An 18,662-nucleotide genomic window follows, 5' to 3' on the forward strand; every position below is an offset into this window, starting at 1 on the left:
TTAGCTTACATTATTGTAATATCTAAAGTTTAAAGTAATCTTTGCAAGTAAGATGGAGTGCTCAAGATCTGAGAAAATTATTTGTTCAATTGTGTCATACATGGTATTTATCAGAGTTGTACTGATCTCATAAAATTAAACCATTACATGATTTTGTGAATCTCAAGCAGTAGTACAGAGATTAAATAAAAATGTAGGAAATCTGTACATTGCCCCAGATAGAAGCAGACGAGCTCTGTCTGTCATTTACTCTGCTGACCTCAGATGTTCAATACAGAAATGATTATGATGATGAAAAATGCAAACACATTTTCTTTTCTACTTTTTACCAAGGAGAAGGTCAAGCCAAATTTGCCACCGTCTTTTATTACATTTATCTCATCCATGAAGTTTTTGCTTTTCAAGATAGTTGATAGCAAATTAAAAAAAATAATAATAATAAATTGAACATGAGTGTAAAAGTCCAAGTTACACTTTAAGTTAGGGGAAAAGCACTACTCAGTCATTTAACATAGTTCAAAACATATAGCAGAGCGACTCTGCATGCTGTTGAAGGTATGGTCTTTCTACAACTTTTATACAAATTTCAAATGTTGCTACTAAAATTTTTCCACTACAGATATCAAAGATGTGAACCATACCTTTACAACCTTAATCTGACCTCATAAAAAACCCCAAATCATGTTCAAATTGTTAGAATCTCATGTTAAATTAAATCACATCTATTTCTAGGTTTCATGCTTCATAATACATCTTTTGATTGTTTTACCTATGGTGCAAGTAGGCTGGCTGTTTTAACAAAATAGGTAAAGCTGTAATTATTTAGAGACAAGTTTCTACTGTGTTTACCTTTTTTTTTGGTTTGTTGTTCTTTTTTTTTTTTTTTCCTTCCCCTGCAATAATGTCTCCATCATCATTTTTTCTTGTTTTTAAATACATCCTTTTATTAATCACAACATTTCCCCTTCTTTTTCTACTCAGTACATTTGCAAAAGACTTTAAAAAGTAGATTTCTCCATTTGGGGATCCTACTGTTGTATGTACATTGGCTTTCCCACTAAATTGTAGTTTCTTTCTTTCTCATTATATCCCATTTCACACTTTGTGTACGGTTTATAGAGAAAAAATCCAAATATTTATGTAATTTTTTCAGTAATGAGATGTTAAATAAAACATTCATGTTGTTACTGTGATTATATTAAAATATGTACAAGCTTTGCTCATTTTTTTAACTGCTATTGTATTATTTTTATTGATCTACATTGAGTCCTTTCAGTTAATAAAATGGTTAACTTCTTTGTAATCCTGCATTGGCTGGCAAGTGGGCAAATGTGAACGGAAGGTATATAAAAAGATAAATCTTTTTTGCTTATAATATTGTCTAAATATGCCTATGTGAAGACAAATTATCTTCTTTGATATATATATAAAACAGAAAATTAAAATATATTAATATCTGGACCTTTCAATAAGTTTTTAGTGTATCAGTTGTGAAATAAATTGAGCATATATTTATTTCACAGTCAATAATTTTGATATATTCTATAAACTGAAAGCCTTTAAAATACCCTGAATTACAGATCAGACTGCTTACTGCTTTGACATCTAATTTTTTTTTTTAGTCTATGCAGATGCCTATCATGCTTACTCTGGAGATTAGAGAGCACAGCTGCCCCACTAGCAAATCCTTATCTCCCATCCTTCCTCCTTCCCTTCCTCTGTTAAGTGAGTGAAATATCAGGAAAATAGTGCAAACTTTCATTCTTTTTTCCAGAGCAAAGAGTTAAGAACATTTAACCCTTGTTATGCATAATGATCAAGTTATGTCTGTTTCAGAAAAATATTTATTCTAAGTTTCTGCTAAAAATTGCTGTTCAAATATTCAAGAGACAAGGCCGAAGTTCCAAGCATATCCATGGGACATGGAACAACCTTATTTTAGTGTTTCCTTTGATACAAAACAGATATGCAAGCTAAAGAACTTCTAAAGGTTTGACCTTTGGAAAAGAGGCAAGTTTAGAAAGCAACTGAACAACTCAGAACTTAAGGTGAAACAGAAGCCCTAAGGTGTTATCCGCCACCAAAAAAATAAAAGCAGTGGGCTTTCAACAGGCTGCTAATCATTGCCCCTAAGAGGTATTGAAGCTACCACTCATTACTCCACTAAACAAAAGAGAAGAAAATATATTTTGCTTGTTTCACAAAGAACAGAAAGGTTCAAGACCTTTCAGTATCCAATGAGATTTGTATAGACATCCATCGAAGTGTTAAGTAACACCTTGCCCATTGAGAATTTAATAGATTTACAGTGTTGCTTGAGGCATGTTCCCTTTCCCATATTATTAAGCTCTTCAGGAGGGATGTTGCTTTTCAATTCTAGCTGGCTGTAAACACAGGAAATAAAGCAGAAAAGGCTGGATCATATTTGTTCTGAATATAAGCTTATTTTCTACCTGTTTCTACAAGAAACTTCTCAAACATCTCTAAATAACTTTTTCTGCTGAATTACTATACCTCGTTTCCCATCCATACTAGATTAATCAACCATTGCCTGTACTTTGCAAACCCAGGGAGAACTTGCATCTCTTGGATTCTCTGTTCTTCCTCCTCTATTCCAGCTGCATCACTAGGTTTATCCCAGCCCAGCATGGCATGCCATTGCCCAGTCTGCCTACCTTCACTTGGGAGACACATCCTGGTATTAAATTTCCTTGAATTGTCTGTCATTTACTCAGAATGGTATGAAGTATTTCATTTTAGTCTCACTAGTGATGTATATAAAAAAGCACCTTAAAATCTCTCACCAATGATTATCAACTTTTGCTTCCTGTGAACGAGAAAGTATTTTGTTCTTCACTGAAAAGTGAGCAAATAAAGCCTATTTTTGCAGTCCAATAGACTTCTTTCTCATTTTGTTCACAAAGCTTTTGTCACTTTGTTATTGTTTAGTATCCATTTATATAGTTATATACTTAATATTTTTTGGGGGGGTTATTTTCATATTTTGTACTTTCACAGTTTGAAATCAGAGACTTTTGTATTTTGTTGAAGAACATTTCTGTCCCACGCAGTGTATTGACTTGATCTATTATCATTTAGGATTTTAATAAAAAATGTACCTCCTATTCGTATCTTTATAAACCATATTGAATAATGTCAGGCACAATGCCAGTCCACAAATGCCAGGAGAGACCTCCTCATCTCTAAGAGGTGGAATACTTCAGAACTCAGAAGCATTGAGCCTCTCACAGAAGTACGTGTGCCATCAGGAACATACCTTCCACTTGAGCATAGGAAAACGTCTTGTCATTTGAGGGGCAGCTGAACTGTACTAATACTATCTGGAGAAAATGTTGCCTTCTTAGAGAAAGCAGTAACTATTGCAATTTTTAAAACCACCTTCTCAAAAGATTGTTAAGTAATCATATAATTTTACTGTAGTAAAAAACATGGAGTATTAGTGCATTCACTATTAATGGACCAGCAGATTTTCTTCTGTACCTGGTGTGCGATAAACACCAGCAGCTGGCTGCAAGGGGAAAGACAATTTTAAAGCTGGACTTGTTGTGAGTGGGCAGCATTGGTGTTCTTGATAAAAGTCATAGCTGTCAATTTGAACATTATGGCTATTCTTCCTGCTGCCCATAGCAGTGATTTGAACACCCCATCTGCAACAAACGGAGACACTAGAAAGTTATTTTAGGCCAGAAATCGTATATTGATCTGTTATGACTAGGGTGATGCCCTGCTCTTGCCCCAGGGAATAATAGGTTTCCAGAAACAGTGACAGCCCCATGCACACTACCTTAGCAGTGGACAGGGTGGCATCAGCTCAGAATCAGCCCAGTACTATTTGTTTTGACTATTTTAGAATTTCTGAACGCAGTGGTTAGTCAAGATAAGAAGTAAAACTAGAAGTTTACAAGGACTCTTGAACTCTTGATGAGTTTTTCCAGCAGTACTGTAATTTACTCTCTAATAGGCCTTCCTCTGGTGGAAGCTAACGTTCCTGTCATTCATTTACTTCCAAAATGTCTATTTTCAAGTCTGCTGATTGGAGCTTTTGTATAAAGCACATCAGTGAGCTTTGATACTGCCTATTTGGTCTAAAATTAAGATTAGTAGATGAAGTTTAAGTAGATTTAATTTTGATTCAAACTTTATTGACATTTTATATTCAGGAAAGTATCATTCATTGGTTTTGGTTATAAATTTATATGAACATGCAAATACTGTATTTGTATTTCAAAGATTAATGCTTTAGTGTACCAATAGTAATACTGGCAAATTTCAGGGTCCAGATGTATAAGACAAGAGCTTGTGATTTATTGATGCTTTTAAACAGAAAAAAAATAAATAATTCTTTCAAAAAAGAGAAAATTTAAGACTCAGTTTTACATCTAAAAGGAAGGGCAGCTGATGAAACCGGAAAGTAAAAACAAGTAGTGAACTGGATTGGACTAACTATAAGTTGTTAACTGAGCTATGAAGGCAGGCATTCATTTAATTGCAGAAGTATTTTCACTTAACTGTTTCCTGAAATATTTTACTGTTCCTTATGCATAACTGTTCCAGAAAATATTGATTTTTCATTAGAGGAATAACAAAACAAAAGTAATGAACATACATATTAAAGCATAGTATACTAATATTGTTCTTCACATATGTTACTCCTTGTAAAGAGAAATTGGTGTATAAATATGAAACTCAGAAATATTTCTATGAAAAATAAAAACTATTTATTTTAATCAGTAACCCCAGATATTTATGTAAATAGTTCTATGTGGTATATTAATGAATGGACTGATGCGCATCAGTGGTGTCAGTAATGTCCTGTGACTTTTAATGGATTAGCATTATAACATGGTATAACTAATGAATTCTAACAGGGATACAGTTAAATCAAACAAGGAAGGCCTGGAGGGGTTCATAACTTTTTTTGTTTTGGTGAGGGATTTCATCCTTTTCACATGTAAAAGCAATAGAAAATGCTGGAAAAAAGGTTCAGTTCCTTAAACTGAAGCTTTTATATTGGTCTATAGGATAATCTTTACTCACTCATACCTGCATTTTAATGTTACGCAATTTTTATTTTATTGAAGTAAACCTAACAACAATTCACTGTGTTGAACAACCATGGTGAACTAATCCTACTGATTATGTCTTTAATTTCTTGAATTTTCCTCTTTAATCAAGATATTCAACCAAGCTGATAACTAGGTTTTTTTAATGCTGAAGTTTCCTGAATCAGATATCTCCCATTAGACCATGGTTTCTGAATTTATTTTCTTGAGAATTTGAGCTATATATCACAACTTTGAGTAGTTAATTATTCATCAGTGAACACTAAAGGGACTTCAGTATTTTCAGCAAATGCCTTTTTGGGTCTGATTGAGAGAAGAATTATTTCTGCTGAATTTGTTGGCAACAGAAAACCATCACCTACATCAAATTCTATGCATATATTATGTTGTTATTGATATCAGTGTAGAATAGGTTATGCATCAGATCTATCCAGTTAAAAGAATTTTTCTTGCACTTTTTTCTAATTTAAGTCTCAGGTCTCCTAAATGTGTACAAAAATTTTCAATATGCATGTGCAATTTGGACTAATCTGCTGTTCCCAGTTGCATTGTTCATTGCTAAAATATTGTCCTCCTTCAGGGATTTGCATTTGACTTCATATTACAGAGATCTATTTTTATCCTGTTCCCTGTTTACCTTGCTTCTAACAACAGCACTCAAGAGGTCAGTCAACATCAGCATGCTATGAAGTTAGGTTTTACCTAAACAAGAGACACTGATGATGACAAAAATATGTAAATTTTAAAAATGGAAATTTGGAATGAATTCCTAAATTTGCACAACTATCAGGAGGTTTTGTATAGATTTCGAGTCAAAGTAGATAGATTTGCAAGTTTAGAGCACCAGTTGTTCATCTATTCTATCCAAAGATTGTTACATTGCTTACCTATTTATTAAGGTGTCTCGTATTTAAGTAGTATCTTTCAAAAAACATTGATGTGAAGACATCAGCAACTGTAGAATCCAGTCCTTTCATGGTAGTCTGGTACAGAGACCTCACTGGTAAAAATATGTGAGGTGTTTCTAACTTTATTTGGTTTTGCTTCTCTTTTCAGTCAGTTGCTTTTGTTACGCTTTTCTCCACTGAATTAACAATCTGTTTAGTGCTTGATATTTTCTCCATCCAAGCATTGTAATCAAGTCAACTTTCAATCTTCTTTAGAAAATAGTTTTCTTCTTTAGAAAATAGTTTGAGTGTGATAGAATAAAAAGCTCAAAACACCAATTGTCCAGAATTCCATTTATTGACTTGATTTGTCAAATTCATCATGCATGCATGTTCAGGTGAAGAGCACTGCTCCTGTTTTGCACATAAGATGCTGAATAAGAGAAATTCTAAAGCAGAGGAACGTCAAAGACATAAGTAGTTTCAATGATTAAAGAAACATTCCTGCTCAAGACTGACTTATTCCTAAAAGACATTAGGCAGTTGATAGTTTTTTATTGCATTCCCTCTAGATAGACCTGTGAAAGATATGACTCATGTTTTAGACCATGAGTGCAGTTGCTACCTCAGTATCTTCATTTAAATTGATCCTCCTTGACCTGGTTAGGTAATTGGCTCCCTATTCAGACTAAATGCACTGTTTTTTCCAAATTAACAAAAAGAAGAATTTTTTTTTTTTTGACCTTTACAAGGAGATACCAAGGAGAAAAGAAAATAAACACCTTTTTTGAGATCCTTGAACCATACATTTTTTTTCCTGTATACGTGTCTCCTCCTGTGCTTAACAATATTTCCTATCTCCTCTCAGGCTTTTCTCTATTCCTCTTCTAGCTACTTTTAGTGTTCCCTAAAAGAAAGTTGCACTATCTCTTTTTTTAGCAGAACAATGCCCTTCTCCTAGTTTACCATTTCCTACACATGAACGTAGCATTACCAAAAAGACACTTCTTTAATCTGGTTTCCCCAGCTGGCCTTCATTGTTCTGTGTTATGTTGTTCATTTAGTATTGTCCTGTTCTAACAATTCCATCCAGTGTCATTGTTTAACAAAAGGCCAAAAAAATCTTGGTAATGGTGGCAGAAAAGGTGGGGGGGATTGAATGGTTTGAATGGTAGAAACAATGGCAGGAACAAATTAATCAATTTGGCTTGTGGAACTACACTTTCTGGATTTCTGTTGGGTAGAGCAGTTGGGACCACTTGCTAGTTTGCCTTCTGTTTAGCAATGTGGGTGGGAACAGGAGCACTCACTCTTGTCACATGCGCCCAGTAAGAGGAAAAAAAAAAATAGGATAAGCATTGATATCTAACTTCATCTATGAGTACTGCCAGGGTGCAATATTGTGCTAAAGTAAAACAGGACAGCAAAATAATAAAATGAATAATAAGAAACAGTTGACCAATCCACATCATGTTGCAAATGTTCTCTTATATATGCACTAATACCATCCATGGCCTTGTTCTGAGCAATGGTCGCCTTAGATTTTCCTATTAACAACCCCTAACATCTGCAAGTTGCAATATACTTTTAGTGTAATTTGGTTACTGTGGTGATGAGCGATAGCAAGAGCTTCACAAAAGATTCTTTGAAAGTCCCCTCATGCTAAAGAGAAGTGAATAATACATCCTAAAAGAATGATCCAATTCATTTTGCCTTATTGGAACAACTATTTCCAATTCACTGAGTGATAGAAATTATTTTGATCCTTTTTCTGCTAATGTATAGTGTTTGTAGCATTAGCTGTTCTGGTATATAATAGAGCTAGATCTATTGGTAATCTAAGATTTACTGCATCTTCTGGTAAATGTTCCACATAATTACTGTTGTTCTACATAGCTAGTCTGTTAAGAAAACTGTTAGAGGCTCACATACTTATCTATTAATTGGTTTAGGATAAATTAGCTATGTTTACCTTGCAGTTTACAATTCTGAGTTTAAAGTATTCCAGCTGTGATTTCAAAAGTCTACATATTTTTGTAAAGTATAATTTATTCTTTTATGACTATTTTTAATTCGGTTGATTCAAATTACTAACAAAATGCAGAATCAATACATACTACTACTTCAGAATACAGAATAGATTTATTATCAAGTTAATGTTATTGCTACAGCAAATTATAAAAAAGGAGACTGATTGGTAAGTATGTGTGAGGAAGGTGGTTTAAATTAGAATACCAAAGCACGAGATATGTAAAAAGCATATTTGCTACATAGTGTTCCAGAAGTAAATAGAAGTAAATTCCTAGCTGCTGTAATTCCATTGTATCCTTGACATTGCAGAACTACAGAGTTAATTGTCTAAAATACTTAGGTAGCTCATAACTGTTGAGATATGCATGCAGATTAGTAAGCCCCTGCCTGGGGTTACAATAACTGAACAGAAAGAACATGGGAAACTACTGAACATAGTGAGAAGTTGCTGAGCTTAAGGAGTAACTGAGTGGCTGACAAATGTTACAGATAACACCAAGAGGGAAGATTAGATTTCACAGATAGTTAAGGGAGAATTTTGTGAGAGACAGGAGAACTTTACAAATAATTAAAGGGGGGAACTGGACACATTTTGTCAATTATTTTCTTTCAAGTCCAACAGAGACTGGGTAACCATTACCCAAAGCCAAGATTACCTAGGAAACCATATCAGAAATACTGAATTTGTGTATAAAGGCAACAAAACTGGGGCCAATGGGGACAAACAGTTAGGTAAGAGTTGTTTATCTGGGAGAAAAAAAGGATGAAGAAGGTAGGGATCAAGGTGGACAGGAGAAGTACAAATATGGGAAAATGCAGAGAAAAGGTGATAAAAGGGCTGGATGAATGTAAGCAGGCTGCAGCTCATTATGCTTCTCTGGATGAGCCTGTGTCTGATCACTGCAGTCCCTTTTCTTTACTACTTCTTTACTGTTTTTTACCACCCTTCCTGGTGGGCAGGGGTGGGCTTTTAAGATGGACTAGCCAGCAACTAGAATGATACCTAGATCTGGAATGACTCAAGGTCTGAGCCAGCAAGTTGGCAAGAGGTTCCGGATCCAAGTATAGATATCAGACAGTCTTAAAGCCTATGCAGATATTTGAGGGATCCATTAATATGGGTGTATTTATGCATTTAGAAAAAGAGGCGGGGGGTGTTTGCTATTGAACTTCAGTACTGACTAGCCAGAAAGAAGGAAAATGTTTGAGCCATTGTTGCTGTTCTTTCTTGTTGAGTGGTGTTTATGTTTTTGTGCAGAGAAAGGCACTGCTCTTCATGTTGATCCATGTGGGCACTGTGTCTGTAGTGTGTGCGTACATGTGATTGCATGTGCACCTACTGAGAGTACATTCAACTCCACTACTGGCTGGATCTATAAACAGGAATGTGAAGAATCTCCTTGGTCTGAAAGTCCACTGGATCCAGGTTCCCTTAATAATAATCACTGCAAGGGAGATGTTCAGTGACTATTCAGTGTCTCCTGGGACTATGGTTCCCCTTCTCCTCCTCCCTTTGCTAACAGATTAGTTTAGTCACTCTCACACATTTCTAACATGTTTATTCAGCAAAACAAACAAAACGTACAGGAATATTTTAAGTCCTTTGCTTTTTAAATGATGATAGTTTAAGGTGTCCCAGTCAGTTACTAGAACTTCACAGTGTAAACAATTTAAGAAAAACACAGCCTCTCAATCCCTCCTAAAATTTAAAGAAAAAGGAAGGAAAAAAAAGGAAATCATAGGGAAATACAAATTAGTGACAAATTATTGTTTATGGGCAGCATATTAAGAAGCATCATTCATTCAAAGACTCCCTAATTTTTTTTGCGTTTATTTCTTCTAGGTCCATTTTGTGAGGAACCTGGTGATCCTTGTGCATCTCAGCCGTGCCTGAACAGGGGCATATGCCAATATAATCAGCCAGGATATATTTGTGATTGTCCTGCTGGTTTTCTTGGTCAAAATTGTGAAATTGATATCAACGAATGTTCTTCAAGGCCATGTCAGAACAGAGGTACATGTATAGATTTGCCAAATGTAAGTATAAACTTCAGAGATCCCTATTTGAACATAATATAGAATCACTGAATAATAGAATGGTTTGGATTGGAAGGGACCTTTAAAGATCATCTAGTTCCAACCCTCCTGCTGTGGGCAGGAACATTTTCCGCTAGACCAGGTTACTCAAAGCCCTATCCAACCTGATCCTGAACACTTCCAGGTATGGGGCATCCTCAGCTTCTCTGGGAAATCTGTTCCAGTGTCTCACCGCCCTCACTGTAAAAAGTTTATTCCTTCACCTAACCTAAATCTATAATTTTTCAGTTTAATATTATTATTCTTTCTGGTATCACTATAGATCCTTTTAAAAAATCTCTCTCCATCTTTCTTATAAGCCCCCTATAAGTACTGAAAGATCTACTCAAGATCTACTAGAGCATTCTCTTTTCAGGGTTGAACAACCCCACTTGCCTCAGCTTTTCTCTATAGCCATTTTCGTGGCACACTTCTGGACTTACTCTAACAAGTACATGTCTGTCTTATGCTGGGATTCCCAGATCTGAAGATAGTACTCCAGGTAGCATCTCATGAAAGCAGAGTGGGAAAATCAGCTCCCTCAGCCTGTTGGCCACACTTCTTTTCATGCAGCCCAGGATACAATTGGCTTTCTGGGCTGCAAGCTCACATTGTTAGCTCATATCCATTTTTTTTATCCACCAGTATCCCCACGTCCTTCTCCACAGGGCTGCTCTTAATACATTCATCATCATCTGTCCTGATACTGGTGATTGCCCTGACCCAGGTACAGGACCTTAGACTTGACCTTGTTGAACTCATGAGGTTCACATGGGCCTACTCCTCAAGCCTGTCAAGGTCCCTCTGTATGGGACCACTTCCCTTTAGTGAATAAACTGTACCACTCATCTTGGTGAAAACTTGCTCAGGGTGCACTCAGTCCCACTGTCTGTGTCATTAATCAAGATGTTGAACAGTACCAGACCCAGTACAGGTCCATGTACTACTTGTTACTGATCTCCATTTGGACATTGAACTGTTGATTGCAAGTCTTTGGAAATGGCCATCCAGCCAATTCCTTATCCATTGAATCCGTATCTCTCCAATTTAGCAGCAATGATGTGTGCAATGATGTCAAAGGCCTTACAGAAGTAGATGGCATCGTTTCCTCTTCCCTTATCCATCAGTAAAGTCACTCTGCCACAGAAAGCCACCTAAGAAGTCAGGCATGATTCTCCCTTTGTGAAACCATGTTGGTGGTTTCTAATCACCTCCCTGTCATCCACATGTCTTGAACACAGCTTCCAAGAGGATCTGTTCCATGAAAGCAGTTGTTTCCTCTTCTTGCTTTTCCTATGGTATCTGGTTCTATTTTTTTTTTTTTTTTTAATTAGAATGAATTCATGTAGACTCACAAAGGTTTGATAATAGACTCATATCTGGTTATATTTAAAACTTCATTGTCAACCTTCTTTTATTAGCATGACTATTGCAAATAGCAGTGATTACACAGAACCAAAATAGTGAAAGAAGAGTTCAAAAGATCATTATCACATACCAGTGATACATACTCACCCACAGAGAAAAAAAAAAAGAGACATCTAAATTGCTGAACAAATTGATAGATTTCTAAATGATGCAATCTATCTAAGTATTTTGCCTATTAGATAAACTATCACATACTATTTTGTACAATCATTTCTGTAGAGAAACAGATCGGGTAGTTTGATTCACATGTATAGAAATATCTCAGTAGGTGTAAAAATGAAGTATTCTGATCATGCCTTTAAGACCAATTCTAAAGAAACACCTGAACATTTTCAGCTGTTTGTTTGGGTTTTTCTTAATAACTTGCTGTTCTTACTGTGTAAATTAAAGATTGCGGTGACTGAGAGATATGTTTCTCTATCACAGAGAAGCACAGTCTCTGTTCTTCATATTGAAGGGGAAAAATGATACTACACCATTTTCTTTCCTACTCTAGCTAGTGAATATCCTTTGGTATATGATGTACCTGGTGCACTGTCACTATTCAACAGATGCAAATGTTACATTGGAACAAATTCAGAAATTAGGAAAAAAACCCAAATGAATTAAAAAAACCCTCCTTCTTGATTCAGTTAGGAAATCACAAAGCCAGCCAAATTTAGAGCTGGTATATTTCCAGACAGCAAACCCAACTATGGTATAATCTGTGCTGGAAGGCCTATTCCACTTGCCCTAAATTATGTTTGTAACCTATCTGGGGCTAAAACTGCTTTTTGTTCTGTCTTTGTAGACTGTTTAATATGATGAAACCCTGTCCTAGTTAGGTCTTTATAGTAATGGAAGTAAACACTGATTTTTTTATTGCCTTGGGTACAACAAATAATTGTTTCTTATTTCCTTCTTTTTTATAGGACGTGGCATGTATTTGTCTGTCAGTATTCACTGGCAAGTTCTGTGAGAGAATACTGAATCCATGTGAATTATTGCCTTGCTTAAATAATGCTACTTGTGTATCTGATCAGCAGAACTATAAGTGCCGGTAAGATTAGAAATTAATTTATTTCAGTATTCCATTGGATGACTTGATGCTATCCCACTGATTGCAGAAAGAAAATACACTATCAGCCACAGAGAACACAGAAAAATATAAATTCTTAACATTTTTTTTTAATTTAGTTTTGGTGCTGTATTGTGTTAGCCTTTTTGACAACTCTAGAAGTGCTACAAAAAAGAATGTGTTTAAGAAGTTATAAATTGTTTCATCTTTAATACTGTAACATAAAATATATAAAACGGCACATTGATGGCATGTATACTACAGGTACTACTTTCAGTGTGCATGATGTTTATGTTGTTTGTGAAAGGTCAAGACAACTGATTTAATTTCTAATTCACAGACATGCATTAATAGGTCTTAGATTGATCCTTCAAGCAGCATATTAGGAAGTGTTTTATTCAGAAAGATCATGCTAAAATTTATCCACTTGAAAATAACAGAAGTAACCTGGTATATAATTTCATCTCACTTTAAATAGTTTTTAGATATTTTCTTACACCATTAAGAGTACAATTTTTCTTCTTCCTATTTTCTTGGCTTTTATCTGGCTGCCTGAAGTAAGTTCTGGTAAACATTACTGAAGTGCAGTAAACAACTTTCAAATATTAGGATATTCATAAAAGCAGAAAATTGAAAGCTGTTGTACACAGAATTCTGAAAACACATTCTAACTGAACTTACAAACTGCAAATACGTAACAGAAGTACAGAGCATAAAGTTACAGTCCATCATAAGAAATTCAGCTGAGAAGTCTGGAAAGTAAACTATAAGTAGAACTAAGTTTACAATTTTCCCAAAGAAGGAAAAAGCCTTATAATTGTATTTACATTTATATCTAACTACATACACACAAACATGTACACACACATACTCAGTTAGATCTTTCCATATAGATATGTATATCTATATATGCACAGAACAATAGTGTTATCATTTATTTTCCAATATTTTAAACCAAGATATAAGCTACTAATAATTTACTGTTATATAGTCAGTCTTTTACACACTATGTTGTTGCATGAATTAGTATGAAACGATGCCTGAAGTTTACATTTTAAAATATGCATAATATGAACAATTAATGTCAAGATATAGATTATCTTTCTTTTAAAAAAACTTATTTAAAAAAAATTCCGTGTACAATGCAGATTGAATAATCTATAATTTCACAAAGCACTGGTAGAAATGGTTTGTACCATGAAAGTCATTGTACAGTAGAAATTGGTTAATGAAAATAGCTATGGAAAGGCATGGTGATTTAACAGGCTTTCCATTGATATACCTTGTGACAATAAAAGTGGAAGGCATGATTTAGATCAAATTAACAGAAAGCAAAAATGGGCAATTAAGAATCCATTTGTATTGATTATCAAAATAATCACTTAAGTTACGTGGTAAAGCTAGGTGCTAGAGATTTTAGTTTGAGGCTCAGATGGTACAATACTGTTTTCTTCTAATATCAGGTATTAAGATCCTATTAATATCATTGCTGCTTAGTTTTTACTTTTAATATTTATGTATTATTCATGCATTCAGTTTTGCTATCTGTAAAATACACATTTGACAAGACAGGCAAGACACATTTGTGGAGAGCTAGTTTGAGAAATGGGACGGGTTATACACTTACTTTTTTTGACACTAAGAACTTGGTAAAAAGGGCAAATAACATTCTAAAGAGAACACTGTGGATAGAGTAATGGAGAGTGCCTCTGTCAGCTTTGTACAAAGTCAAGTGCTTGGCCCTGTGCATACCATTTAAGAAAAGACTTTGGATGGTGTTCAATCCACATGGTTTTCCCTAGCATCCAAGCTGCACACCAAACTTCCTTAGTGAAGGAAGAACTCCAGAAAATGACTCATCTCTTCCAAAAAGACATACCCAGGACAGGTGGGATGAAGCATCCTCTGGATGTTTCCAATTTTCTCTGTACAGAGGGACACAGAAAGCCTTGACTGCTGTCCTAAACCTGATACTAAAACTGCAGACTTTTATCATTTGTAAAATATGGCAGCATTGGAATTTAGGTTCAGTAGAATTATAGAACAGCCCAGCTTGGAAGAAACCTCAAAAGACCATTTGGTTCAACCTTTTGTGGGAAAGGGAGCTTAGATGAGATTATCGATCACCCTGTTGAAAAGCATATTGAAAACCTCCGGTACTCAGCCTTAGTTTTGCCATTCAGTCCATGAAGGCTCCTATTAGTGATTGCAATATTTTTTACTGTTTGTTGTTAATAAATTGAAAATTATTCCCTCATTTGTTGTTAAATTAAAATCAGGTTTATACCACTTAATCCAAAATATTTAATAAGTGTAAATTCTGTGTATATTTTGCCTGTATACTTTGGAACGAGACATTTAGGTGAGACAAAGCATTTTGAGGGAATATGAATAATGTACTTTTCACAAGGAGATCAGATTGTTTGTGAGAGCTGAAGTCTTGCCAAAGTCAGAGTCCTGAAATGTAGAGGAGGTGCCAACTTCTAGAGAGGGCCAAGAGTCAGCAGGGTTTTCTATTTTTAGGATGCAAAATTCTCCTTGTAAATTACATCTTACTTACCTACTTAAATAACAGAATTTAAGAGGAGTTATAGGAACAGTGGTTTAACAGTTTCAGTTTTAGGTCACAAAGTTGGGAGTTTTCTGGCTATGAGTCATGTTTTAATTTGATTTACCCAAAGGAAACCTACCATGAAGTATGTTGCTTTATTTGGGAGATTTGAGGCCACTCATTCAAAGTTTCAAGTGGCAGTTTTGTTTAATTTTTAGTAATCATTGTCAAAGACTGTAGGTTATGACTATGTCTATTTACTCCACAAAAACCTGCATGTGTTTCATTCAGTTTAATACTACTACCTGATCCACTTTTAGGAATTTAACATTTTAAATAAATGTAATTTTTTAGCTCACATGCATATACAAATTCAAATAATAGCTGAATTGACCTTTTTATTCCCTTATGTTTTGTTTTACTTTATGTGCTTCTCATGCCTAAGCTGCATTCTACTTATAACCATCACCATCTCAGCTTCTACCTGCTTGTCTTTTCTTCTTTGAGAAAGCAGTAGTTATATGTTTAGAATGGAAAACCAAACAGACTCAATTTAATTTTCCCCACTTCAGTTATGATGTATGACTATCTTGTATTCTAATTCCATCCCTTCAGTCTTGATATCATATACAGCTTTGTGCTAAGAATGTAATAGTAACATATTTTTTTCCTTAAATGTCAAAATTTAAGGTGAATTCAAGTAGGCAGTGAACAAGGATATCCATCACAATAAATTGTGATTGTTTACCTTGTATCTTCTTCTATTATCCATTTTTTTTAGGACAATAAAAAGTCACAGAAAATGGATTCTGAGAATATTCGTTCTGTTAGTGTAATCTTTGGAACTTTACTGTCAACTTTCTTGCTATTAATTTACTGTTATGGTCTCTGGCATTGGTATGTGTATTGCCAAACAATGATAAAAACAAAAACAGGAAAAATGAGCAAATATAAAAATTAGGAAAAGTAGTTTCTAGAATTGGCTTACTAAATTATGTATTTTTAGAAAGTCATAGATTACCTAAATAAATTGAACCAAGAAAGTTAGGAGCATTTTCACCTGATTGCCGATCATAGGTAAAAACAAATCAGTAAAACAAATGTTATAATTTAGTTGCCCTGGTTCGGGTTTCAGTGTTATTTAAAAATCAAATTATAACAAAATATACATTTTTATTTTATTTTACATTTTATTTTTACATTTATTTTATATTTTATATTCCTTTTATATATAAATATAATATATGGATGAATAGTGCTATAACATAAAAGAAACCAATACTCTGTTGATGAGTACTTCTGTTCAGAGGGGAAAATAAATATGCAACTAACTGATATCTTCGACCATGCTAAAATAAAAGCAACTAAGTATTATAAAAAACTCCCTTTAGCTACAATATGTGAACTGGAAATTTTTTAAGAATAGACTTTGCAAGAACTTTGACTCCAAGTAATTGAAATGGCAGCAATATAATTATAGAATTTACATACAGCAATTTTTTTCAAGAGGGGAGTGAGGATTATGTAGTCCATTGTCACTTTCATAGAGTGTCTTCCTGTGGTTGTTTCTATACTGGCCTCAAATAATATAACTATTTAGAGAAGGTTTGGCCGTACCCATCTACCTCTGTCCAAATGGTTCTACGTATGGATTATGTGGATGGTCTCTAGGGGTTTCTGGTGAAATGCAGCCTGTTTAACACTTCAGCAATGGTTAATAAATGACTTAAGCTTCCAGACATTGCAAATGCCTCTGTGCATCTTTAACTGATTTAGAAAACAGGGTTAACTCAGATACTTTCTATTGAATATTGTTGCCTGACTATTTGCTATTGAAAACATATAATTTACTTTTGTATGTTACGTAACTGTGAGAAGTTTCATACTTTCTGAAACCAGAGATTGCATTATTTACAAAAAGGGGAAACACAGGCAACATGACTGAACCTCATATCCATTAGGAGCAAGAGTACAGAAAAACCAGAAGCAATTCTGTGTCACCTTCATGACTGCCAGCTTCTGGGCTGAGTCATTAAATAAAATACCTCTCAGAAAAAGCTAAAGAAACTTTTAGGTTCTTTCACAAAAACAAACTTTCAGCTAACCAGCCATTTCCTTTCTCTTCAACTTAAATCTTTTATTTCCATGCTACCAGAAAGAGCCTTTAAACAGAGGAAGATGTTAAGTATTTCTGTAAGAATGTATGGAGTGAATTTGACCAAAATTTTATATCTATCAAAACACAGAAGAGAGTTGTGGTCCGGATTTCACTTTTTGCACATTTTGAGAAAGATATAAATACTTAAATATTTTTCTATGCTGTTCCATTATTTCTTTTGGGTAAGACTTGTTTACTATCCATTTGAATCTCATATTTTTTCTTTGTGTACAGGAGATTTTTTGAACACTGGAGTGCTAAATAAGAAAAGGGTCTTCTCATATTAATGACAAGTGCTGACTTGAAGCAGAAGAAATATCTGCAGTTCCTTTTACCATAGAAGAGTTTTCCACAGCTCCATTGGCATCACACAGAAATAATAGTCACACAAGCAGAATGCTAGGGTTTGTCTTTAAAAAAAACAAAACTGAATTGTAATTAAGAAACAGAAAAACAACTGTGCACTGTTCTCTCCACAGATTCCCTACGTTGTTGTTCCTTTACATACCTAAGCACGTCATTATTGACTGCTCTTTGTTAATCATTAGTAATGATTGATGCTAACTGCTTTAAACCTCATTTATCATCGTATTTCTAATTTTTCTCTCTGGTGGTTTAACTGACCCACCCTTTCTAATAGATTTCCAAAACCTCTTTTTATAGCTTTTTACTAAATATTGCCTCATTCTAGGTTGTTTTTTGTTTCCAGAAGATTATATGAAGTATTGGTGTGAACAGGCTTCAATTAATGAAAAAAAAATACTTTATGGAGAAACAAAAATATCCAGAATCATGCAACTGATTTTTAATTGCTTGAAAACATATTTTTTTTAATTTATAATAACACATGAGATCTGTTTTGTTACTGCAAAATATTATTTAATAGAATTATGGAACATAATTAAATACAATTACTTTTTAAAATGCAAGTCCTCTAAAATACACTGGTGTATTTGCAGCTGCATGCCAGGATTCACTGGAAAGAACTGTGAGGAAGTAATTGACTACTGCAGGCTGCTCAGCATCAACTGTCTGAATGAAGGATTGTGTCTTAACATAATTGGAGGATTCACTGTAAGTAATTTAATACATGTTAAACTAATTCTGTGCTCCAAATTATAAAAGCTTCAGACAAGCAGAACTTGAAATTCATTCATTACTCTGAGAGACAAGAGGGACATACATTTATGTGTTTTGTTTATTTAAATCAATAACACAAGGACAATTCAGTTCGATAATATGGAATTTTTTAAAACTTTTCTACTAAGACCATGTTTAGTACTATATCAAGTAAGAGAAATGAAGAGTATTTTTATTGTAAATAGAATATATAACTAATTGTGGTCCTGTGTTATTATCCACAGAAATTATAATCACAGCTGTGTTGCAG

At 34.3% G+C, this 18,662-nt stretch overlaps 1 protein-coding gene across 1 annotated transcript in view; it reads left to right on the plus strand.

The window, feature by feature from the left end:
• EYS (eyes shut homolog) overlaps positions 1–18,662 on the plus strand; it is an 872,029-nt gene that overhangs the window by 54,527 nt on the left and 798,840 nt on the right. Inside the window, exons 3-5 of the mRNA XM_056343434.1 lie at positions 9,846–10,039; positions 12,418–12,545; positions 18,232–18,346. Coding sequence (XP_056199409.1) covers positions 9,846–10,039; positions 12,418–12,545; positions 18,232–18,346 — 437 coding nt within the window. The remainder of the gene's footprint in view (positions 1–9,845; positions 10,040–12,417; positions 12,546–18,231; positions 18,347–18,662) is intronic.

Source organism: Falco biarmicus, chromosome 6, assembly GCF_023638135.1.
Source record: "Falco biarmicus isolate bFalBia1 chromosome 6, bFalBia1.pri, whole genome shotgun sequence".
NCBI classification, from domain to species: domain Eukaryota; kingdom Metazoa; phylum Chordata; class Aves; order Falconiformes; family Falconidae; genus Falco; species Falco biarmicus.